A 23,275-nucleotide genomic window follows, 5' to 3' on the forward strand; every position below is an offset into this window, starting at 1 on the left:
GAATGAATTCTCGCTGCGTCCGGGGAATCTAATAGAATGAAAGTGAGATGGTGCCTCGAGCACTGCATCTCTTGCTGTAAAGATCAACGCAGAGAAATGCATAGCCGATGTGCAGTGTGCAATCAGACATGGTCATCAAGGCCGTCTCCCTCTGGCCGCTCCCAATAGAGGGGGAGCCGGAACGTGTCGAAGTGGTGGCAACCCAGCCAAGAAGTTAGAGCATTCATTCGCCGACCTCCTTGGGTGCTAAACTGGGAAGCATTGATATCCAGGCCGAGATTTCAAACTCAACTGCGAGTAGAAACCACGTAGGGTGGCACATTAGCCATATTGTGCAAGTATATATTGTCAGCAGTGACAGCGCCACCCGCACGAGCGCCAATTGGTTTTCACCAAAGTCGGGCCTTTCAGCTAATGATTTGTCTGGCTCCCTCTTTGCCCAGAACGCCTGGCTCAGTCGGCTTGGGACTGCGGTCGCGGCCCTTTTTCCGACTGAAGAATGATAGCATGCCATTGGCTTGCTTGTTCTTGTCATCGCCATTATCCATCCCATCGGCGGGGGTAGAGTTATGAGCCAGCTCACTCCAGCTGCCAGCTTCGTTTAGGACCATTTGGACACCACCACTTTTGCTCATTTGCCGCGTGGCACCCCGGTGTCTATTGTTGGGGGGTAGAGGTCGATGGAAGGAAGGGGCAGGCGGCGGTTGGAAGGGCGGCGGAGGCGGAGGTGAAGGCGACATGCGGCTTGAGGGGGACGGAGGACCCTGACCAGTCGCGGGGTCATTGGGGTCGGGTGTCTCGCTGAGTGTAGTCATGTTGTCACTCTGTTGGGCGCGGTAGTGCGAGCCATCGGCTTGGATGGGAGATGTATTTTTAGGGTCAGGCTGTGAGAATTGACGGGCATGCGCAATTGGATTTGCCGGGCTTGTGGTATTCCCTTGGGTTGTTGTGGCAATTGGAAAGCACTCCTCGGGATTTCTGGGAAACACTGTTAGCACATGGGGGAAATGGTTTTGACGGGAAGAAGAAACCCACATGACGGCAGCAATAGCTTCCGCGGCATTGCCTTGGTAGCTAGTCAGGGTGTAGTCAAACGGTTCAAACATTGTTTCAATGAGACGGTGAAGCTCTTCATCACGAATTTCCTTCGCAGTGGCATCTTCCCTTAGCTCAGCGCGCGGCTTTTGTCTGCGCGCTCTGGCCTCCAAGGGCGCTTCTTCAAGAAGTAGCTCCTCTAGATCGTAAGTCGCATCGAAGTTGGTTTTTTCGCTTGATGGGCGGAATACTGGTGGGATCTGTTTGCGCTCAAGGGCTTCAAAGTCGATCTCGGCGAAGAACATGTGCGAGGTGTAGGTCTCGAACCCGATAGCACCGATTCGTTGAGTCCGATCTTTTTGTATCAATGATCCCAACGCCCTCAAGCAAGCTACTGATACTGCGGGATTGGTGACGTAGTATTTCGGCTGCGCCTTCTTGATGTTTTCGCTTAAGGTTTCTTGGCTTCGGCCTTCAAATGGTCGCTGCGCTGAAGGTTAGACGGGAAACTAGACGGAAAACAAATCTCTCATACCTTGTTGTAGATGCACTCGTAAAAAGTAACACCTAATGACCACCAATCCACCTCAAAGGCATAACCAGTTCCTTCATAGACTTCCGGGGCTAGGTAGGCTAGTGTTCCTGATTTGCTCGTAAGAGGTTTCCCCGGTCGGTAATCTGATGCCACGTTCTGTGAATTGGAGTTAGCTGAGGCTCACACCAGTGGTGATTCGTGCCGATAGAACTTACAAAATCAGCCAGGTGAACATGTCCATCGGAATCCAACAGCACGTTGTCTGGTTTTAGATCTCGATGAATGATACCCTGCGAATGGATATACCTCAGAGCACACCCGAGTTCCGCCATCCAAAACCGCACTGCATCCTCTGTGAAGCATTTTCGAGAAATATGGAATCGAAGATCACCGCCGTTCATTAAATCAACCACAATATAGCTTGAACCTGGTCAGCAAGGAGTGACGATAGTCAATTCCAGAATACTCACATGTACTCCATGTCTTGGAAACTGTATCGCAAATTGCAAAGGAACGGATGGTTCAAATGCTCGAGCATTCTCCGTTCACGAATTATATTTCGTACGCTTTCCGAACGAACCACTGAAGCGAACGTCAGCTACAGCTTTCCCAACCCGGCAGCTTTGTAGTTCCAACAAACCTTCCTCTTTGCGAATATATTTTAGGGCAAATGTAAGGCCTGTATCCTTCCTTTCGACGATTCGTACCTTTCCAAATGCACCCTTTCCGACGACACGGAGGAGCCGGAAATGATTGAGGTTGACTAGTAGAGAAGGAGCCATCAGCATATTATTCAAAATAATGGAAGTCCCTAAGACGTCCTCCCCGAGTCGAGGCCAGTAAACCTACCTGCATCGTTACAGGACATAGGCTTCCCCTGAGTGTTTCCCATGTTGCGAGGATAGAGCGATAGCCAAAGTAATCAAAGTTGACTAGTATCTTGCTAGCAACATCACACTTGTTCCAAAAGTCTTCCGGTCGAATGGCGATCGCGTCAACGGATAAAGGAGACAGATTTTCAGTGAATATCGAGCTTATCTCGCAATTTCCATGAGAGGTGACTGAATTCCGAAGGTAGAATGGCCAAGCGGGGAGGGGGGCCAAATATTCCAAGAGTCGGCGAAGATTATCAATGCAGGTCTAGATGTAAAATTCCGAGATCTAGACAAAACTGGATGAAATTAGAAGGCCACCAGAACTCTTCAGGAGAAATAAAGAAATTCTTCGATTGCAAGCCTGCAGGAGATGTATATCAGGAAACGTGAGGGCCCGGGAGCTTAGTCGCGAAGCACACCGATTTCGGGTTCGATAAATCACGAAAAAAAAAGTTGGAAGAACCAAGTCAGAGAATCGAAGAGATAAATATGTCAACTGACACCAATACCAAGAATATCCTGTCCACTTGCTCGGGGAAATGAAGCAGAGATGAAAGAAAGGGGATGAAGCGGGTGAGCGGTCTGGAAGAAGCCGGCAGTAACTGGGGGCCAATCACGCGTGACGCGCAAGAAAATCGGGGAAAGGGGGATAAATGAAAGAAAAGGGCTTTTTAGTTCTGTACCGACGGAGTATGCTTCTTCTGGTCTGGGACGCCGTGCGATCTACACCGTGCTACTACTCTTTAAGACTAGTTGTGTTGAGGAAGATATTGATATTGATATTGTCGTTGGTCTGTCTCTGAGTTGGATATAGCTGTGCTATGAACAATGCGACTTCAGTATTCCATAGATATCACGCACTCGCTCGGAGCATCGAGTTCTACGGAATATGGTTAGGTGGAGAGTATATACTACTATAGCGCTGGCCCAGTTCGACCGGCCCGCTTAGATTGACGAGCGGAGGCAATGTATGATATCCACAGAATGCACAGACTTTTTCAATTCGCCAGTGACTTGTCACTTATAATCCTAGGCGACGATCTTGGCGAACCAAATGCAGCTTGAAACAGGGAGCTTTGGGACTTTAGGGGGAGAATTGGTTCTATGCGATTGGGGGGCTATATTGTACAATACGATGTAGATCGCTATTTAGGCATTTAGCATGATCTACGCCCGAAAACCCTCTCTTCATGAGATTTATGAGACTCTGTGCCACTCGAATTTGGGCTTATCTCTCGGTTTCTCTGTCTCGTTCTCTTTCCTTGGAATTACAATTTGGAATATTCCCCTAGGTAATCATATATAGTTCGATCGATCGAACCAACCAGGAGATAGCCTAGAAAACCATGCTGCAATCGACTGATCACAGTTCGCCACACGTGTAAAATAGCCTGTTTTTCCCGATTTCTCGTGGCTGCCACGTTATGGACCGCTTTAGGCCGAAATGCATGGTTGTCTCGGGAACTGTCATAAAGAAGGGCTCTGGAATGCCCGTGGAATATTCAACGTTCGATTTGATCCCTCACATGCAAGGACTTTTGTCGGCTGCAGTTGGATCAATTCTAGGCGGGTCTTTTTGCATTCGCTCCACTATGTATGGCGCTGATATGCTGAACACGTACGAATGCGTTTGTCTCCCACTTTGACTCCCTCAATTCGAGTGCTATTGGTTCCACCAAATTTGACATGTGGACGCAGTCAGCTAGTGCAGGGTTTTGGATCCCTAGTCAAATGAAAGACCAGCAGCTAGCAACCTTAGAGGGCGCCCACGGTAAGCTTATAAAATGGAATGTGGAATGGGTGAACCTTGTCAACTGGGCGTCGGGTAAAAACATGCAAAAGGTATCAAGGGGCGGTTTCAGCCTGCTATTTGACTTTCAAGAAACATAAACCTGGGATAAGGCTGCTTGTGATCGATACAGATTATGTATCAAATCATTTAATGACAATTATGGTATTTAGTTACGTGGCCTCTGTGTTGGCATATTCTCTTTCATTTTCAGCACAGACACAAGACAAGATATGTTTCGGATAATTATGTTTGTAGATCCCTCCATATTTTACCTTATAATCATAATTAATATGCTCTAAGCCTGTAGCTCTGCGGAAGATAATGATGTATTCTCTATATAGCTAGTGCCATAGGCGGCCGGGGTCACCTGACCCTGGCGACGGTGACATATGGGAGTTGATTAATGGCTTCATACAAAATGATACCCAAATTGCAGCTTATAGTACAAGTGTACCCAAATATATCTCTGTGCACTACTCCGTAGAATGCAGGAACAGGAATGGGGTCTTCAACTATATTCAATCTGAACTTCAGCCAAATCAAGAGACTGGCTAACATGGCGGTCATTACCAAACTTTTCTCGATCCTTTTCATTTGTCCCATTACTTCTTCCAATTCAACTAATCTCTTTTCAATGTAATATTATGGAGAACTAGTGCACACATCTGAGGTTGTAGGGGTGGTAGCTCGGTCACGGGATAGCTCCTTCCTAGGTTTGGCTTCCTAGGTTTGGCTTCCTCAACTCCTCAATGTCGCTGCCATTTTTAGACCTCGTCATTTCTTCATTCTTGCCAATATCCCTAATCATTCATCATGGGGAGCTTCGAAAAGTCTCGGCCGCTGCTGCAGCGTCCAGAGAGCTCTAGCATTGATGTTCTAGATTTCTCTTTCAGCAAGCCCGCCTCACACAAGCCCTCGTACTCGCGAAATCTGATCAAGCAACCTACCATTCCGAATCCTGCAATTGACAATGCCCTATCTTCAAAGGAACCGATGGCAGAGGAAACAGGGCGCAACCATCAACTGACCAGGTCAAACACGTATGTAGATGACCCAGGCTGATATCACAGATGAACACCACTGTTCACGATGAACTAACGTGGGTATTGGGCTCAGCCCTCTCAATCCTCACAGCGTCGCGAAAGAAGGAATCTTCAAGCCACCAGTCCCTCCGAGACAACCTGTCTTTTCTCAGCCACCAGTCCCCACGGGACAACCTGTCTTTTCTCAGTCAAGACGACTATCAACATCAGCTGAGCCTAACAAAGACGGCGGTAGTCAGCCTACAGCTGTCGATATAGGGAACCTGAGTTTCGGCCAAGAACAGGCGTTGATAGTCTCCCGGCCGAACGAGCCTACCGAGACCGATACCCCTAGAGAGACTATCAGCCCTGCAGGAAGGGCCGTTGAGTCGAGTCAAGAACGTGTTGTTGACATTGAGAAGACGAATGAAGTTAACTTTGCCTTACCCAAGCCACCCCAGGTGCAGCATCCCCACAGAGAGAGGCAGGATATTGAGACCCCATGTTCTCGTGTGCCTCTCAAGCCTGTGCAAAATCAGTCTCAGGGGTCAAAGCGACGCCGTGCCCCTGAGAAGGATGCATCTTCGAAGCAGCAGGCACCGCTCATTGGTGGCAAGCATGGCGTTCAGCTCAGTGAAGATGATCTATTCGAGCTTCTCATCACAAGAATGAGACAGCGAGAAGAAAGCGAGCAGGCGGCCGCAGTTATCCAACGGCAAGTCACGAATGAGAACATGGCCTTGAAGGAAGAGAACCTTAATCTGCAGGACCGGCTCAATAAATGCCAAGGACAGCTCGCCAAAACATCATCCGAGTCAAGATCTCAGCGCGCACAAATAGACAAGTGGAAGGCGAAACTTGGCACATTCAAAGGCGTCCTCAACGAACTCGGTCGTGAATATGGCGCAGTCCGGGAACAAGCCAAAGAATTGAAAGAAGCCACTATCTCTCTTGATAGAGAGAAAAACGAGATTCAACACAGTCTGGACGACATCAGGTTAAAGGTTTCGAACAGCGCAGAGACCATTCAACACCAATCCGAGAGACTTTCAATTTCCGAGGGGACGGTTGCCAGCTTGAGGGAAGCGTTGGACCATTCAGAGAAAAGAGGCGATTTAGTCAAGACCCAGCTATCCAACGAGAAGAAGCGAATCGCCACTCTAGAAGCCTACATCCAAAGTGAGTCTCAGAGCCAATTGCGAAACTTAGTCCTTGTCAGAAACGACCAGCGCAAGATGGCCGAAAAACTTGACTCTGCCTACGAGCTGTTCACCACATCTTGCTTCAAATCCCAGGATAATATCTTGTCAAAACTCAGTCCGGTGCTTGAACATTGTCTCGATTCAGTTCAGGGGTTGAAAGAGCAGTGCTCTGCCGAGACTTTGAATGTCCAGGAGTTCACCAACAGCGTTCATGAGGCAACATCTCGGTAAGTTCGGTGGAAGTGTACCAAAGAACAACACATCGTAAACTCACTATGACTCTAGTTTCAACTCCTTGGCTGGACAGGTTACAAGCGACGTCGACCGAGGCACGGAAATGAGTAAGAATGTGTTCCAAGCCCTCCAAGAAGCCCTTCAAGCCATTGAAGACAACCTCGGTCCGTATTCGTCAATTTTCAAACAGATTGCTAATAGCGAGAGTTGCTATGGGAATTTGCAACAAAAGCTTCAGATCATTGAGCCAATGCTCGACAGCCTGGGTGGTTCTGTCAAGGCCGTGGGAATAACAGAAACAGACCTTGTGCGCGGGTTAGAGAACTTCGGTCAGAAGCTTTCTGAGGCTCGAATTCCAGCAGGAAATCCCGTTCTGGAGATGGAGGTCGCCAACAAATTCGCTGAAAATACCCAGTTGCAACTCCAACTGCAAGAAATCTCGATTGAGGTTGAGTCTCTTCGAAAGCAACTTGCCAACAAATCATCTGAAAATCAACATCTTCAGCATGCTTTGACCGAGACTGTTACTAATGAACAAGCATCTAAGAATCAAAATGCTCGGCTGGAAATTGAGAAGACGGCCTTGCGGAGTGAGCTTCAATTACTCGAACAGAGAATTCGAGAAGAGTTAGATGCCGCAAGCATCGAATTGCAGGATCAGATGAAAGCTAAATTTGAAGAACAAGTCCAAGGCCTTGAGACAGAAAAGGCGAAGCTAGAAAGAGACTTCAATAACCTCCAGGCACAGCTTGCAAATGTTCAAAGCTCTTTGGTAAGCCCAACTGTGCCTGACGAGACGGGTTCACTAACAGTATGCAGACCGAAACCGAAAAGACAGCCGAGGAGGAGCGACTAGAAAAGGCCTCCATGGTAAGCGATGTGGATCATGATAGTCATGTGCTCAACTGATAGGCGCAGCTCGACGAATCACAGAGACGAATCGAGGAGCTGAATGTTGCTTGTTCAAAATACATCACAGAGGCAAAAGCCATTGAGGCTGAATCAAACTTATTGAAAAGCTCCGAAGCCGGTCTCCTGACGGAAAAGGAGAGATTCCTCGAACAGCTTCAACAAGCAAAAGTAAAGACCACCGAGCTTGAAGCGAGCCTTAGGCTGAAGACAGAGTCTGTAGCGCTGAAAGAGAAGGCAATACACGATGCAGAAAAGAGGGCCGAGGTCCTTCAGCAGGAGACGGCCCGGAAGTCCGAAGAGCTTGCAGCGACAAAAGAAAGCCTCGCCATGCTCGCATCACAGTCAACGGCTTTGGAAAAGGTCGGGGAGGAAGCTGATGCTGAAATAATTTCACTCCTCCGCCGGGCCCAGGAGGCTGAAAGTTGGCAAGCGACCATAACAGAAGGGTTTGCGAAGGTGATTGAGGTACATTCAGACGAGCCTTTTGAGCAAACATGGCAGAAAATAGAAGATATCATCCAGTCCTCGCTTGCTCCGTCCGTCACTGGTGATACGTCTTGCAACAAGCCTCATGACACCGGGAATATGGAGGATAGCAATCTTCTTACACTCGAGTCAAGAGAGGGGAAACATGCCAATCGCTTCGCGGCTGATGAATCAAACAAGGGGCCTCTCAATACTGGTGGAGACATGCAGACAGATGGATCTCTAGCACCAAAGAATTTTAGCCCCTCGAAGGCTTTGAAACATGGTGATTGTGCTGAATCTCTACCGAAATTTCCTGCCGGTCACGGCCATATTGTTCCGTTTTCAAGTCTTCATGATAGACTTTCACGGGAAAATAGCATGTCACTTTTCAATGACCCAGCTGAGCTCGAGATGCTCTTTATGTCGACTCCAGATCTCCCGGAAGCGTTGGTACCAAAGGATGCCCCCAACAAAGCTCCTGAATACCAAAATATTCTAGATGATCCTCTGAGAATGAGTCGAGATCTCAATGGCCCTAACCCTGTTCTCGGGATACAACCTCCCGGCGCCGATGACAACAAAAGCGAAAGACCCCAGTCGGCTCTTGAAAATATTGACAGTTCGTTTGTGGATAAACATGCCAAGAACGAACGGCCCAACACCAAGCGTAAGGTAGTCAACTTCGAGGGGGCGCGTTTTATCACCCAAACAGAGGTTGGCAAAGCTAGACGAATGTCAGATGCAACCGACAACAGCTCTGGAAGAGAGTCCGAAAGTAAGGAACTAAAGAGAACGCAGAAACGGACTTACAGCCGTCTTCGCCAGTCTGTGGCACAGGAGGAGACGGGTTCAATTGAAACAACTACAGAGATGCAGCCTGCCAACAAAGCTTTGGTAGGCAAGTCTCAACAGAGCTCAATGGATAAGACTGGGCACTCTTCGAACGCGAACCCAAGGCCGCCGAAGAGAGCACGAAACGCAGCCGACGGCCCGGAACGACGACTGAGTCCGAAGGGTTTGGCTTCAGGTAGCAGCAGGGGAAACACAGCCGGCCAAACTAGCACTATGCGAGGCAGGGGTAAGCGCCGCACTCGAGGTAACGATACCTAATGCCTTTCCCTAAGATATCTCTAGCTAACGGTGAGAAGGAGACCGCTACAGTCAGCGCTTCAGTCAAGACGCTGGCTGAGCAGTTCAACGTGAGACCCGGAGAGAAATGCCATTTCTCTATTGTTATACTCTAACCAAGTTGAGCAAATTCTCCATATTCACTTTATCAAAAGCAAGGTGTGTGCGACAAGTCCATATATATCCAAATACTGGGTTAGCAAGATTTGCTGTTGTCATGGACGGATGGACGAAAAGAGCCCCGGGCAAGGCACATGCTTCGGAAAGCGATGAAGCGGAACGTTGTGGGATATTTATTGTAGTTTTATTGAGGTACCCAAAGCTGTATTGCTCTTAACGCCAAACACATGCTCCAACAAAAGGAGATTTACCGCAGAAGATCCGAGAAACCGGGGAAATCACAATTTCCCGCTTGTCTTCGGTAAAATAATGTACACACAGGGGTCGTTCCCCTGACACCCTTATCGCATTTCCCTAGATACGCGCAAAGTCTGAAAAACCGTTCGACGGCGTATCAGGATAGGAATTGCAAAGAAACGCAGAAGGCGAAGTTCGATTGGAGGAGGCAAAGAAGAGATCGAAATCGAAGTCGTCATCGCGGTCGAGAAGCGGATGTCTCTCAAGGCGCAAAACAATCGGATTGAAAAGAAAAGCCGAGCGGAACCCATATCCAGAATCGAATAGCTTATTTATTCTTTCCACCCTTGGTCGCCTCAAGGAAAAGCACCTGCTTCTTAACGACAGGGTCGTACTTCATCATGCTGAGAGGACGGTGTACACGGGGCCGGATCATCGTGCGGTAGTAACCCGTCATGGCCATAGAGATCAGCCGGACGGCAATGGTACGGGACTTCGCTGTGTCGGGAAAAAGACGATGTTAGCCATCAGCCGTAGGAATCCGGCGGGTTCTCGATTTTCGCTGCCAGCGCCCGTTTCACATCCCAATTGCTTATGGAATGGCGGGTGAATCATGCGATTGAACTCTCGGGCTTCTAGTTCTACGTACCTTTCTTGGCCATCTTGGGCGGCGTCTCGGTATGCTTGATCGAGTTGTCACTCCGAAACAATTTCGAGGTCGGAGTTGATCGTTTCCCGTCGGTCACGTGGATCTTGCTTAGTCATTACTGTTTGGGCCGGCCTGGGAGACCCGTCAAGTTAGAGGATCAACCCGTGGACATCTGGTTGGCGGATTTTGATGATTATTTTCAAGTTGCTAGGCACCAACGTGTGAATGAATAATCCTATTACACATGTAATTCGGGGCTTATAAGACTAATTAAATTACCCATCTTCCACCGTTTTCTACAACATACATTGGATATCTCGTCTGGGACCTACGGATGGACTAGACCTGCCACGCCCCTGCCAATTCATCTTGGATTCTAATTGGTTTTAGTCAGGATAATAACATAGGGTTACGGATTACTCTGTACTCTGTTTGGCCACCTGTTAATATTGATCTTCCCCGTTGAACTTGCCAACTCAGTACAAGCTTTAACCGCTACCTAGTTAGGTGACATTAGTAGTATAGATTTCCTATATGTGGGTTTGAGCTGATCTATTCAAGTTTTTTTCATTATGTTTGACCTGTATTTTCAACTCAGAAAGTTCTAGCTAAGTTTGCATGAGTGTCGTTTACATCACAGCATCACCGATGTGACGATATCATGATATACAATGGCCTTCGGGGCTGAAAGTCTTCCTTCAGTTCCAATTTCGAGATGATACCAAAAGTCGTGGCCTGATATTATAGCTATTGTGGCTGAACAACGTTGTATTTGGCTCTTCAGAGTTAGTATGTTTCACATTTTATAGCCGATGCTGAGGGGGTGATATGAGCGAGGTTGTGATTACTAGTCGCTAATTGATTGATCCTTCAGGAACCAAAGGTTGATTAAGCACCACATTCCCAACCCCGAAAACCTATTATCAAGATGGTCCATAGCCGCTCGATCCCCCTTGTCCTTTTTGCCTTGTTTGGCACAGGACTCGCGCAAGCCGTGAATGGCTTCAACTTCAATAAGCCAACCGGCGGCCCTCCAGGAAGCTATTTTGCTGCTGGCTCGTCTATCCCCGTTACTGCTTTGCAGAGCGCTGCTGCAACGGCTAGTACTGCTGTACCGGATGGTACCTATCCTATCAATAGAGAAAATGGAGCTCAGGAAGTTACCATCCATAGCGACTGGGCGAACTTCAGCCAGGTAGATACTCTCACTAGCCGGCTAATTGCAGGATCAAACTGATTAATGATAGGGTGCGGCATATGTTTGGATCGCGGATATGGATGTCGACTGCGACGGTATTGACTACATGTGCAAGGTAGGTGACTATTATTGTCTGTCTGGGATATTATTGCTAACCCTATGGTGCAGGAAGACGCGGACGGCCTGAACCAAACCAACTTCGGTGCTTTGGCTGCCTATGAAGTGCCGTTCTTTGTGATTCCCGACAGGTTCGGAACCCAGTACGCGAAGCAGCTTCCTGGAAATAACATCGGTGCAGTGATCTGGTATGAATTTCCTTCTTTGGTGGATATTTCAGCGGCTTCCTGTTCTAACTAAAAGCTAGTGACGGCAAGATGTTCTACGGGATCTACGGAGACTCCAATGGCGCTACCCCTCAAGTTATCGGCGAGGCCTCGTGGTTGATGGCCCGGACCTGCTTCCCCAATGATAACTTAAACGGAAACAAAGGCCATAGTGATGCCGATGTGACCTGTAGGTCTGAAAATATACATTTCTTTTACTTTGGCAGCTACTAATCCAACAATAAGATATCATCTTCACTGGCAACAACTCGGTACTCCCTAGCAGTGCTCTCAACACAAGCTATGTTACCAACTTCAGCATACTACGCTCTATGGGCGACAAGCTCGTGACCTCTCTTGCGCAGAACCTCGGGCTGGTAAATGGAGGGTCCTCTTCTTCTATTGCAACGACGACCGCTAGCCCCGGCCCTACTGGAGGCTTCTGAGTGAGAAGGAGATTGTGCTGGTAAGTGTCCTTCAGCTCATATTCTTACTTCATGGTTACTAAGTAATTTTATAGGTGCCTCTTGCAAGACCGAGCATGGCAGTCAAGTGGTCTGGAAAAGTGGGAAATGCACGAATGAGTGATTGCAACCTGGTAGGTTTGTGGGATTTGATCTAAAGGGAAAGATAATATAAATGGCAGAGTAGCTGTATGTACCGGACACCAGATCACCGCGATTTTCCCGATCGGGGTATCTTCGCTTTATGGGGTATGCTTAATGACGTTCAAATACTGCTTTGAGTGTATGTTCGGCGATTACTAGTGAATGCAGTATATCGTAGACAGGAAGCAAGCGAAGTGATCAGTATGAAATGTATTGAGCTAACTGGACTAACTGACTCGGGCAAAAGAGAACACATTTTACGTTTGCTCCTATTGAAAATATATAACTGTGTGAACAGACTAAATTGTATGATTTGTGGTCAATATCACTTACTCTTGTAAACATGTTATACAGGCTCGTTCTATTAGCTTTCTAATACCAACATTGAACTCATCGGTCCACCATTGGACCATGGTTGATCTGACCTACGCTCTCGTCTTTTGAAGTCCAACATTTACCTCAAAGATCTTCACCCTTGTCAAATACTCTAGCGGTTTCCAGTCTTTGCCCATGGTAGAGTTCACGAGTATTTCAACCTCTCCAGGTTGCTGTCGCCGGACGGTGTCCTCGTTATGTCCTCATCCATGGAATCCGCAATCCTGCTGTTCAGGACTGATGTGATGTCGAGTGCCTTGGACTAAGGCTCTCGATCGGAAGGAAATGCATTAAGGGCCTTATATTAGAGCGAGAGACTGTTTGCTAATGCGGCGAGAATGAAGTCGGATGGTTCAACATGTGTAAGTTAAGGTGCGAGGTCGGTGAATGAATCTGTGTTGGCAGTGCCTTTGATTAGGAAGTGACCAAGGTCAGGGGCATAGACATAGAGTCTAAGTCGTTCAGACCTCCAGCATCAATTCCCTACTGAGTCATTAACATCAGCATAGACGAAGAGATTTCATTGCCCGTCGATCCCCGTTATAAGGTCATGAGTGACGTATAATAATAGATGGGGGTAAACCATGTCTCAAGCCTCCAATGAAGTCGCCAAGTTCGGCCATCGTGCCCTGACCGTTCTATGTATAGACGAATATGGAGTAAGGGGTAAAATGTTGAGGAGAAGTCCTCCAATCATGTGATAGTTGACGAAGGCGTGCTTGTTTGTTGTTGCGGTCACCTGGGAAGTCACCTGGCAAGTCACCTGAAGTCACATGAAGTCACCTGAAAGTCAAAATGCGGGGAATGTTCGGCCCGAGCAGCCAATTGGGCAATAATGCCTCAAGCTCCTGTGGCAATGACTTCATTGTCTGCAATTTCTGCAAAGGCTCGAAAATAGAACATCCTATTAAAGAATAGAAACGTAAATGTTTCCAGGGGTCACTTGATGCGTTTGCGTGGTATTACCTAAAACCCGGTTTGCGTCGGGGAACTACTAACTTGATTCAGCTGTGCCTTACGTTTTATGATCGAATCTGAGTCTAGAAGCCCATAATTTTACGTGATTTCCCAAGGATCGCCAAGTAATTGCCGAGAATTTTGATATCACGCTTGCAGCGCAGTTGGAGTTGGTCCGAATGGCGTTATAATGATCTACCCGTGGACATTCCCCCGCAAAATCTATATAAGAGAGATGTTTCCCCGGACTTGAGCCAACAATTCAATTCAATTCAATTCAATTCCACGCAATCTCCATCTGTCTTACTACCTTGGGTCCTTTATCCTACTCCCAACTACAATTTTTATGTGAGTAATATAGGCATCTCCCTATGTCTGACAGTTACTGACACAAACCTCAGTCAATGACCCAGAGCCAATCCTCCTTCACCATGGCTATCCAACTACAGCGCCAGGCACAGAGCTTGAAATGCGAGCAATGCGGACTCCCTGCCGTGAGCTTATCCACAAGCCCAAGCTCCAATGATGCTGGCAGTCAGGCATACTACAAATGTGTCCCATGCAATCGCTTCTTAGGCCCTTGCCCTCGCAACACGTCAGGAGCTAGTCAGTGTGGTGACAGTGATTCCGAATCATCAGGTTCGGAGGACCATGTGCCTCGCGGTCTCCCCATCCTTTCTACGAAGAAGCAAAAATCCAACCTACACAACCCGGCTCCGGAGTTCGATGAGGACTGGGAGGCGAATTGCAGTCCAGGCTTCATGGTCTCGAGATTCAAGGCGCAAGGTAGGGAAGTGCTTCTCTGGCCTTGAGAATGATGCATTTTGGGTTTTTTCGGAATAGCGAGCATTGTTTAATTTACCAAGTGTTTATACTCGATCGTTACCTGCTAAGGTGACGATAAGATTCGAGTAAAAGTTCATATATATATCACTAATAAGGCCATGCCTTTGAGCTCGGAATACAGAATGTTTGGGTACCTGCCTATCAGCGAGATTCATGAAGTTGCAAAATGTTTACTTCTAGGAAAACAAAACTATAAATCCTTCAACTTCTTCTGTTAAAATCCGAGTCTTTACCTCAAAATAAGCTTATTCCTTCCTTCTAGCGATTCCGAATATTGTTATAAACCTATGACAGATTTTCCGGTTCCAATGGTTTGCCAATGACCTGAAGCTACAGTCGCCTACAGTATCAAGAGCATCATCTTCGATATGGCACTCAGTACCCCTGGTCATCGTCAGAGCCGAAAATCCAGGAAGCCTCATTGAGCTCTGTATCCCAGACCATATCAGCGCTCTCAAACGAGTTTTATATTCATAATCTTGATTTTAACTCTTTGCCTATTCGTTCAAACATATTTGGGCTATTGTCTTGAGCCGTCAAGTTTATACTCAAACTTATTCAACACAATTTTATCATGAGTGTTTTCACTTTGTCACCTCTCCATGAAGATTCACTTGATCTGCAACCACGATCTCTTTCTCTTTGCTAGGTAGAGAGTACACCTAGTTTCAAGTTTCACCTACTCACCTCTCTCTCACCTCACCTCACCCAGTATCCTCCATATCCTCATCTTCGTCAACTCTACTACCTACCTATCCCCATATTCTTATCGCTTTAATCATTTTTTTGATCGCCCAGATGGCAGACGGTACAAGCAACGATGGCAATCATTTGCCCGAACCACACCCTGATACAACTACAACCTCGAGCACTCCTACCATTCCCACGCCCTGTGGCATAGGAAAAATTTCAATCGAGGACATAGCTCTGCCCGAATCAATCATCATCTACTTGAATCAGGATTCCAGCACCTTACAGATTATGGGGATGCTGGACAGGCTAGGCGCTCCAGCAAAACTACCAGTCATCTACCGGGCAGCAAGTCGACTTGAAGCTCTAGCTGCGGTGTGCAACTCGAACTTTGCAGCTAGAATGCTACTGCAATCAACCAATGGGCCGATTTCGGATATAGATGCCGCAGCTCTGTGGGCACAAACCATGCCTGAGCTACCGCAGCCATCCGAATACTGGGATGTTGTGCTAGCCTTCCTCCTGTCGAAAGAGGATTGCATGGCGCTGCGGGACGCACTTCGATTCGCTGCTGGCTTACAAGCATTCAATGAATCAATCCAGGAGCTAGAAGATGGACTGGAAAAACGGCTCTTCATGCAGCTGGCAGATAAATGGTCCACTATGATGTCAGAGGAAGACAGCATAGAAGACACGGAGGATGATATTGAAGACGACGTGGAGTAAATTCTCAGTTGGCACAATTCCATTACTCGATCGCATGTATTTCTACAATTTAGTAACCTCTCCACGTGTAATCGGTTCATGTGTAACTGTAACCACAGTGTCTTCCTCCTCGCTTCCTTGTTCCTCTGCCATCGTTATCTTTCTATTGCTCCTTTTCTCCATGATCATAATCCAAGCGACATTGAACAAATATAAAACACTGATTACCGTGGCCTATAAAGAAGTTGACTGTTAGTTCATAAGACGTGACAATGTTGAGCAACAATCATACCCAAATAAATCCCCCACGGAACCTAGGTGCTTTTGACACAGGCCAAGCTACCAACGGCACCACCAGACTAGTAATCTCCCCAAGGCAATTGTAGGAAGCAAAAGTAATCGCCCTAACCTCCAAATCCCCAGCAAGTCCCTCCGCAGTCCAGGCGATCAGTACTGGAAGTGTCCCATAAGACCATCCCACTGATATATAAGCAAAAAACTTGAGACCATCGGGAATATCCCAAATTGCAAGTACCAGATTCGCAAAAATGCATAGAATCCCAGACAAGATTATAGGCTCAGAACGAGATCCACGAATATCAGAATAGAAGCTCATCATCAATGCGCCAGCTACCGCTGCACCATTCGTGACAGTGGATAAGTTGTTCACAAGGGCGACAGGATATTTATTCGGCTGGGAGTCGAGCCAAAGAATAAATGGTGTGGCTTCGCTGTAAGTCATGTTGCAGAAGATGACCAGAAGGAGCACGAAGGCGTAGAATCGCCACGATGTGAAGATTCGTTTGATGATTGTTTTGTTAAGACCTGTAGACGGCTTGAATCCTTCTTCCTGTAGTCTTTTGTTGGCGAGCGCTTTTTCTTCTGCGCTGAGGAAGCGGGATTTTGTGCGCTCTGGCATGTCGGGAAAGACTAGGAATCCGCTGTGATATGTTAGTTGGGTATTTTAGAAACTTTCAAGGTCTTTTCAATAATTTCAATCGCTTACATCAAAGCAATAGGGAGTGTGATAATCGTGCAGATAATGAAAAGCCATCTGCTCATAGTAAGTATTAGTATTGGAATGCTTGACATGCGGTGGTAAACTGACCTCCAACCCTGTAAACCATGATGATTGTTGAGATGTGTATATGCAGCAGCCTGTAGATATCCCGCAAACATCTGGCCGACGGGATTTGCAATCCAGAAAAGTGCATTCCGACGTCCCAGTTCTTCCTTCTTATACCATCTGTACGCGCAAGTCAGCATGCGTTCAATTTTCGGTAGTCGGGATTCAACACGAACGAGTTGACTACATGGACCAAGCCCACATAACATGAAGTAGCGCTCAACCCGACGAAAAATCGCATTACCACTAGCTGCTCGTAAGTTTGCACAAACGCCGTTCCGAGAGTGAAAAGACCCCAAAAGATCTCCGCGGCTGGGAGGTAGTATTGCGCCCTATGAGAAATATCAGCTGGAAGTTTCCTATGGTATTTCCTTAGATTGCTTACGGGTATTTGATCAAGACCATGTTGCTGGGGATTTGAAACACAACATATCCAACTTCATCTGGATAGCAAGCAGGGTTAGCATAACCATCAAACTGCCGTTAATTCATTGTTCTTACATGCAGCATTGATATAATTCAATCTATTCCCCGAAAGATCGAGATCCTGTTTCATGCCAGAAACATACGCATTAGCTATTGAATGTCAGTCAATAATTCTCGAAACGTGCATGTGAGGTACACATACTCAATGCCGAAACGTCTAGATACTTGACGAAAAATGACAAACAGGCATAGGGAAGAACCAGCCAATCCAACTTTCGAACGAGTTGGCGCTCTATTAATGGCATACTGGCAGGGAACCATCTTGTGGCGCTCTCTATGCGTGAAACTAAGCCCGCCATTGTTCCGAAAGGATGTGAAATCTTTTCGAACTTGGAGAATCAATTTGAAAACCCGGTCTTTGTATATTTTAACGAATATCATCTTTTGCATAGATCTAATCTCGCGTCTTTTGTGAGATATGAGGCCATATGGCATCATACCCCTGACACGAAGTAATTGTCGCCAGGTACCGATATGTTGATTGCGCCATATATCACTAAAACAACACCACGAGTATTTCAAAGCAGACTCAAGGGACTCATATTTCAATATCTGTACTCAATTCAACCTGTCGGATGTTTTGGCAAGAGTAAATGACGCGATCCCGTTGTAGACAACGTATTCGGACTTCTTCCGCTCCAGAGGGGTAGCAATGCTTATCTCGCTTGGCGAGAAGGCTTTCTGATACGATGGGTTGAGTATTCGTGCTTTCTTATATAGATGACAGCAGATGAGGGTTGAGCGGGGTTGTTCTCAGCCGGAGAGATAAATAATATCGACATATAGCAACACCTGGACTTTGAAAATTGTCAGAGACATTTGATCTAACCAATATATCCGAAATAAAATCAAGTCTTGACCTTGAACTTTCGAAATGTCAGCTGAAACCTCACCACCTAAGCGGCGGATATACCTCAATGGCTTCGACATGTTCACGGTAGGCCATCTTTCCTTCGGACAGTGGAAGAACCCCTCCGATCGGTCAGCCACCAAGCGACGCGACCTCTCCTACTGGACGAATCTCGCCCAGATACTCGAGAAAGGCGATTTCAATGCGTTGTTCCTTGCCGACACCTATGGTCTATATGACACGTACAAGGGGACCGCAGAACCCGCTATTAGGAATGCAGCTCAATATCCCATGGGAGATCCTTCGATAGTAAGTTAGCTGTACGATTTTGTTTTGTCTAGTCGGGTTGCTGATGATATGTATCAGCCAATCTCTGCAATGGCCTCGGTCACGAAGAATCTAGGGTTTGCTATCACCACCTCTACTTCATATGAAGCTCCATACGTTGTGGCAAAGAGGTTCTCGACTTTAGACCATTTGACCGGTGGTCGGTTCGGGTGGAATATTGTGACCTCGTGGAAGGAGTCTGCTGCAAAGGCCGTGAGTATACCCATTGAAGGATCTTTGCCCAAAACTGACATCCATAGCTGGGATTGCCTCTGGTAGATCACGATAAGCGGTATGAAATTGCCGACGAGTATCTGACCGCATTGTACAAGTAAGCAACAGTGAACCATGGATAGCCATACAAAATACTGACCTGCAATAGACTGTGGGAGGGCAGCTGGGCCGACGACGCTCTCCAAGAGAATGCTCAGACAGGCGTGTATGCCGACCCAAGTCGAATCAAATACATCCATCACCACGGCGAGCATTTCCAATTCGACGGCCCTCACATCCTGGATCCATCCCCGCAGCGCACCCCTTTCCTCTTCCAGGCAGGCACATCCCCAGCGGGCGTCGCCTTCGGCGCGAAACACGCCGAAGGAATCTTCGTCTCCGCCCCTTCACCGCACATCCTCGCTCCACGTATCAAAGCCATCCGCGAAGAAGCTGCCAAACTCGGCCGAGATCCTAAATCAGTGAAAGTGTTCGCGATCCTCACGCCGATTGTAGGCCGAACCGACGAAGAGGCACAGGCAAAGTACCGCGAAGCACTAGAGTATGCCAGCGAAGAAGCAGGACTTGCATTCTTCTCTGGTGGAAGCGGTATCGATCTCAGCCGGTTTGATCTAGACACGCCTATTACACCGTCAGATGTGCATGTTGACGCCCGTGTTCATTCCACGATCAATACACTCTCCTACCAGAGTCCCGACGTGCCTGAATGGACGCCAAGGAATATCGGGAAACACATCTCGATTGGTGGGGCTGGGCCCGTTCCTGTTGGTTCTGCGAGTACCGTCGCGGACTTTTTGGAGGAATGGGTCCGTGTGGCAGATTTGGATGGGTTTAATATTGGGTATGTGCAGACGCCCGGGACTTTTGAGGATGTTGTAGAGCTCCTGGTACCGGAATTGAGAAGAAGGGGGGTATACGCGCCGTTGGGTGAGAGTGGTACAATGCGAGAGAGGGTATATGGGCCCGGGCAAAGGCGCTTGCGTGATGACCATGTCGGGAAGAAGTACGGATATGAGGTGTATGATGGCCAATAGTCTAGTCACAGGGTGGAATGCAATTTAGATTGGTCTAATTTGAAATAGATCCTGCGAATGCAGATGGATACATGGATATACGTAGTCGAGAATCAGGGATTTTATACCGGATTTGATGAATTCACACTCATTTCCACTACTTCGTACTCATACAAAGAATGTCGAAGATGAACATAGAAAGAAAACAGCCAATTTAACCCTAAAAGAGAAGAAATGTCTCTCAGCTAAGCCCTCAGGAATGTGCCAAGGCAAACCGGAGAGATTTCTTGACTCGCGCCAGCTGAAAGACTCTCCCACTAAGGGGCTGGAATCCATATGACCAGGTGTAGATCTATATAATTGGCCTGATTCTATTGAGGCTTGACGCTAATGCCATTAGAATCGGGTATTTTGGACAATTTCACTGCCAAGTGGATTCGCACAGATCATTTCACGATGCACGTTTCCTGAGATTGAAATTGAGGGCATATTGACTTCACATTAGCGCTTTATAGATCTCAACTTGTGTCAAATTAATTAATACGAGACCGGAACTCCCCGATTGGAGCGAAACCATTGCATCTTGACCTAAATCAGCAGATGGCATCAGTTCACTCGCAGGGGGAATCTCCACAACTGGACGGACAACATCGACGAGGCGTTTCTTGGCGGTCGTTTCATCTTTCCCGTACTCCTCCGGACTCATCCTCCTCAATTTAATCTCCCATTTGCTTTGAGGCATCGCTTTGATTGGTCCGATCTGCGACAGAACGGGGTCTCCAATTTGCTTGGCTTCGTTTAACGTCCCCCCGCTAGTGGTTCGGTCAGCTCAGGCGATCTCCAGCCTTATGTCTCCGGTTCCATATGTGGAAATCTGAAACAGCCCCGATGCAGGGTATGCGCCAAATACTTCTCAACGCCATTTCCAAGGGGGCTATAAGTACTAGACATCTACTCATGATGTTCCCCATTCTTATCTTCACCATCTTTCAGTCATTCCTTTTCCTGACACTTGCTGGATTCAAGTTGTCTATCCCTTCATTTCTACACACACATTCTTTTACTACACTCCTTTCAACTTCAAACAATTTTACCAAAATGATGAACTCTACCCAAACTTCGGGCTGGCAGGTCCTAGTGACCAAGAGAAAGCTCCTGGTATCCTGCGTTCTGGGCCTCTTCTTCCTTGCCATCGGGATGGACCTCCGAGCAGAGCTCGGAGCTGGACACAATCAGAAGAAGATCCTCAAGCGTGACACCACCAGCACTAGCGATGCCACCATCTGGCAGCCCGCGGCAGGAGTCAAGTGGCAGATTCAACTTGTCGACGCCGTCGAAGACACCAGTGTTGATGCCGACATCTGGGACATCGACCTCTTCGACAACACCGCTGAGACAATCACCACTCTCCAGGGCAAAGGCCACAAGGTCATCTGCTACTTCTCTGCTGGCACGTATGAAGACTGGCGTTCAGACATTAGCAAGTTCGACAGCGCGGACTTCGGCAGCAACCTCGATGACTGGCCAGGCGAGCGCTGGCTCAATATCAAGTCGACCAGTGTTCGCGCGATCATGAGCTCGCGGCTGGACATGGCGCAGCAGAAGGGCTGCGATGGCGTTGACCCGGACAATATTGATGCGTATGGGAATGAGAACGGTCTCGGGTTGACAGAGGCTGACTCGATTGACTTTTTGACTTTCCTGGCCTCGGAGGCGCACTCCCGTGGCATGTCTATCGGGTTGAAGAATGGCGGTGACATTATTGGCTCTGTTATTGATAAGATGCAGTGGTCGGTCAATGAGCAGTGTGCCGAGTACAACGAGTGTGACGTCTATGCTGCCTTCACGGATGTCAATAAGCCTGTTTTCCATATTGAATATTCCGACGAGACTATTGAGTCGGATAGCTCTGACGATACTTCTGACATTGCCACCACGACTTCTACTGATAGCAAGGCTACCGCCACTGCTACTGCCACTGCCACTGTTGCTGTCATCCCTTCTTCTACCTCAGCTGCCGCCGCCGCTACAACAGCCACTAGTGTTTCTGTCATCCCTGCTTCTACCTCAGCTGCCGCTGCCTCTGCAGCCGCCACTAGTGTTTCTGTCATCCCTGCTTCTACCTCAGCCGCCGCTGCCGCTGCAACCAGCACGGCCGCTGATGACACCAACGATGATGATGAAGATGACGAAGACGACGACGAAGAGGCTAGCACCGATACCACCAAGGAGAAAAAACACCGACACGGTCACGGACACGGTAACCACAAGCTCCGAGCTAGAGCCGTTCTCTCCTCCACTTTGAAGACATCAGCTTGCAACGCAGCCAACGCCGGCAAGTTCTCGACTGTTATCAAGAACATGAACCTCGATGCCTGGGTTGAATATTGCTAGACAATCAATTTCTCGTGGGATTGCTTCGTATGGCAAGAAATCAATCTGTTAGCTGGAGATAGTGGTGAATGAATGACTGTCGCTATTGTATACACTTCAAAGAGACATCTTAGAATATATACAAGACAAATGCTACAATCGAGAAAGAACTCTTGTCTTCATTATTGGTCTGGTTTGATGCGTAGAAGGGCTTAGTACTAAGTATATTGGTAATGTTGTTCTGTAGGAGGAATCTCGGTCCGGTGGACTAGGCTATATCTACTATGAGGGGTCGCATAGATAGATATCAATCAATTATCTTCCTCAGAGGACATCGCACTTTAACACCAGGTTACTCAACTAAGTAAACCCTCAATATTGCCTGATACTCTGGACTGCTCTCCACGCATCGCCGCTCAACCTGACACTACATGACGAGAGCTCTCAGGAACCAGAGCAGCTTCCTCGGGAGAACTGGGCCATCAAGCCGAGTGGAGGAGGGAACTGTTAGAAGTACTGAGGTCTGTTCTGCGCTGCGAGTGCGAGTGCGATGCTGGGCGCCAGGAAGACTTGGATGCTATCAATGTCGATGCACCTATGTCTCATTCTCAAACTCCACTATACTGACAAAAGCTTAGGACTACGAGCCGCTACCAAACGTAAACCCAGCAGTCTCCAGGTTGCTTCATGCCTCAGTTGAAATCGCCTCTGGGATTAATCTCACCAATGATGCGCTTGACGTGCAGTGCTGTGCAGCGGCGCAGAATCGCCTCTTTGATCTTATTGTCAATAACTGTCTGAGATTCTGCACTGAGATTCTGCAGCGTCTTGTGAACAATGGGACAATTACCCAGGATCAATTCGATGCGCTGGCTGAAAAGGGATTTCAACCACTCGTCTAAAGATCAGGAATGGAGTCAAGAACATGCATGACACGGGCATTTGAGTTGATGGT

General features: G+C 47.7%; 11 protein-coding genes across 11 annotated transcripts; 7 read left to right on the forward strand and 4 right to left on the reverse strand.

Moving 5' to 3' along the window:
* Positions 1-407: 407 nt before the first annotated feature.
* On the reverse strand, positions 408-2,462 carry N7518_004944 (serine/threonine-protein kinase; the record flags this gene model as incomplete). The annotated part of the gene is made up of 7 exons (XM_057185871.1): positions 408-978; positions 1,036-1,520; positions 1,571-1,726; positions 1,786-1,990; positions 2,041-2,152; positions 2,211-2,333; positions 2,420-2,462. 7 exons carry the CDS (start codon positions 2,460-2,462, stop codon positions 408-410), a joined length of 1,695 nt encoding a protein of 564 aa, XP_057042641.1.
* A 2,588-nt stretch (positions 2,463-5,050) lies between these two features.
* Positions 5,051-9,185, forward strand: N7518_004945 (uncharacterized protein; the record flags this gene model as incomplete). The annotated part of the gene is made up of 5 exons (XM_057185872.1): positions 5,051-5,277; positions 5,354-6,688; positions 6,747-7,467; positions 7,515-7,565; positions 7,608-9,185. The coding sequence occupies 5 exons, from the start codon at positions 5,051-5,053 to the stop codon at positions 9,183-9,185; spliced, it is 3,912 nt and encodes a 1,303-aa protein (XP_057042642.1).
* Positions 9,186-9,847: 662 nt separating this feature from the next.
* N7518_004946 (mitochondrial 54S ribosomal protein bL33m) lies at positions 9,848-10,255 on the reverse strand. The gene is made up of 2 exons (XM_057185873.1): positions 10,210-10,255; positions 9,848-10,058 (listed from the first exon to the last, which is right to left on the reverse strand). The coding sequence occupies exons 1-2, from the start codon at positions 10,220-10,222 to the stop codon at positions 9,889-9,891; spliced, it is 183 nt and encodes a 60-aa protein (XP_057042643.1). The 5' UTR covers positions 10,223-10,255; the 3' UTR covers positions 9,848-9,888.
* An 882-nt stretch (positions 10,256-11,137) lies between these two features.
* Positions 11,138-12,954, forward strand: N7518_004947 (glycoside hydrolase family 75 protein; the record flags this gene model as incomplete). The annotated part of the gene is made up of 8 exons (XM_057185874.1): positions 11,138-11,404; positions 11,457-11,522; positions 11,576-11,712; positions 11,772-11,920; positions 11,977-12,107; positions 12,152-12,196; positions 12,251-12,328; positions 12,883-12,954. 8 exons carry the CDS (start codon positions 11,138-11,140, stop codon positions 12,952-12,954), a joined length of 945 nt encoding a protein of 314 aa, XP_057042644.1.
* A 1,147-nt stretch (positions 12,955-14,101) lies between these two features.
* N7518_004948 (uncharacterized protein) lies at positions 14,102-14,482 on the forward strand (the record flags this gene model as incomplete). Its single annotated transcript, XM_057185875.1, has 1 exon — positions 14,102-14,482. One exon carries the CDS (start codon positions 14,102-14,104, stop codon positions 14,480-14,482), a length of 381 nt encoding a protein of 126 aa, XP_057042645.1.
* An 832-nt stretch (positions 14,483-15,314) lies between these two features.
* On the forward strand, positions 15,315-15,932 carry N7518_004949 (uncharacterized protein; the record flags this gene model as incomplete). The annotated part of the gene is made up of 1 exon (XM_057185876.1): positions 15,315-15,932. The coding sequence occupies one exon, from the start codon at positions 15,315-15,317 to the stop codon at positions 15,930-15,932; it is 618 nt and encodes a 205-aa protein (XP_057042646.1).
* Positions 15,933-15,974: 42 nt separating this feature from the next.
* On the reverse strand, positions 15,975-17,822 carry N7518_004950 (uncharacterized protein; the record flags this gene model as incomplete). The annotated part of the gene is made up of 8 exons (XM_057185877.1): positions 15,975-16,145; positions 16,204-16,852; positions 16,918-16,965; positions 17,020-17,157; positions 17,214-17,369; positions 17,423-17,480; positions 17,539-17,613; positions 17,666-17,822. The coding sequence occupies 8 exons, from the start codon at positions 17,820-17,822 to the stop codon at positions 15,975-15,977; spliced, it is 1,452 nt and encodes a 483-aa protein (XP_057042647.1).
* A 575-nt stretch (positions 17,823-18,397) lies between these two features.
* On the forward strand, positions 18,398-19,968 carry N7518_004951 (LLM class flavin-dependent oxidoreductase; the record flags this gene model as incomplete). Its single annotated transcript, XM_057185878.1, has 4 exons — positions 18,398-18,682; positions 18,740-18,913; positions 18,961-19,031; positions 19,083-19,968. 4 exons carry the CDS (start codon positions 18,398-18,400, stop codon positions 19,966-19,968), a joined length of 1,416 nt encoding a protein of 471 aa, XP_057042648.1.
* Positions 19,969-20,443: 475 nt separating this feature from the next.
* On the reverse strand, positions 20,444-20,689 carry N7518_004952 (uncharacterized protein; the record flags this gene model as incomplete). Its single annotated transcript, XM_057185879.1, has 1 exon — positions 20,444-20,689. The coding sequence occupies one exon, from the start codon at positions 20,687-20,689 to the stop codon at positions 20,444-20,446; it is 246 nt and encodes an 81-aa protein (XP_057042649.1).
* Positions 20,690-21,045: 356 nt separating this feature from the next.
* On the forward strand, positions 21,046-22,341 carry N7518_004953 (endo alpha-1,4 polygalactosaminidase; the record flags this gene model as incomplete). Its single annotated transcript, XM_057185880.1, has 1 exon — positions 21,046-22,341. The coding sequence occupies one exon, from the start codon at positions 21,046-21,048 to the stop codon at positions 22,339-22,341; it is 1,296 nt and encodes a 431-aa protein (XP_057042650.1).
* A 410-nt stretch (positions 22,342-22,751) lies between these two features.
* Positions 22,752-23,222, forward strand: N7518_004954 (uncharacterized protein; the record flags this gene model as incomplete). The annotated part of the gene is made up of 2 exons (XM_057185881.1): positions 22,752-22,865; positions 22,959-23,222. 2 exons carry the CDS (start codon positions 22,752-22,754, stop codon positions 23,220-23,222), a joined length of 378 nt encoding a protein of 125 aa, XP_057042651.1.
* Between the last annotated feature and the right edge of the window lie 53 nt (positions 23,223-23,275).

This window comes from Penicillium psychrosexuale (assembly GCF_028828465.1).
Source record: "Penicillium psychrosexuale strain IBT 29551 chromosome Unknown utg000003l, whole genome shotgun sequence".
Lineage (NCBI taxonomy): Eukaryota > Fungi > Ascomycota > Eurotiomycetes > Eurotiales > Aspergillaceae > Penicillium > Penicillium psychrosexuale.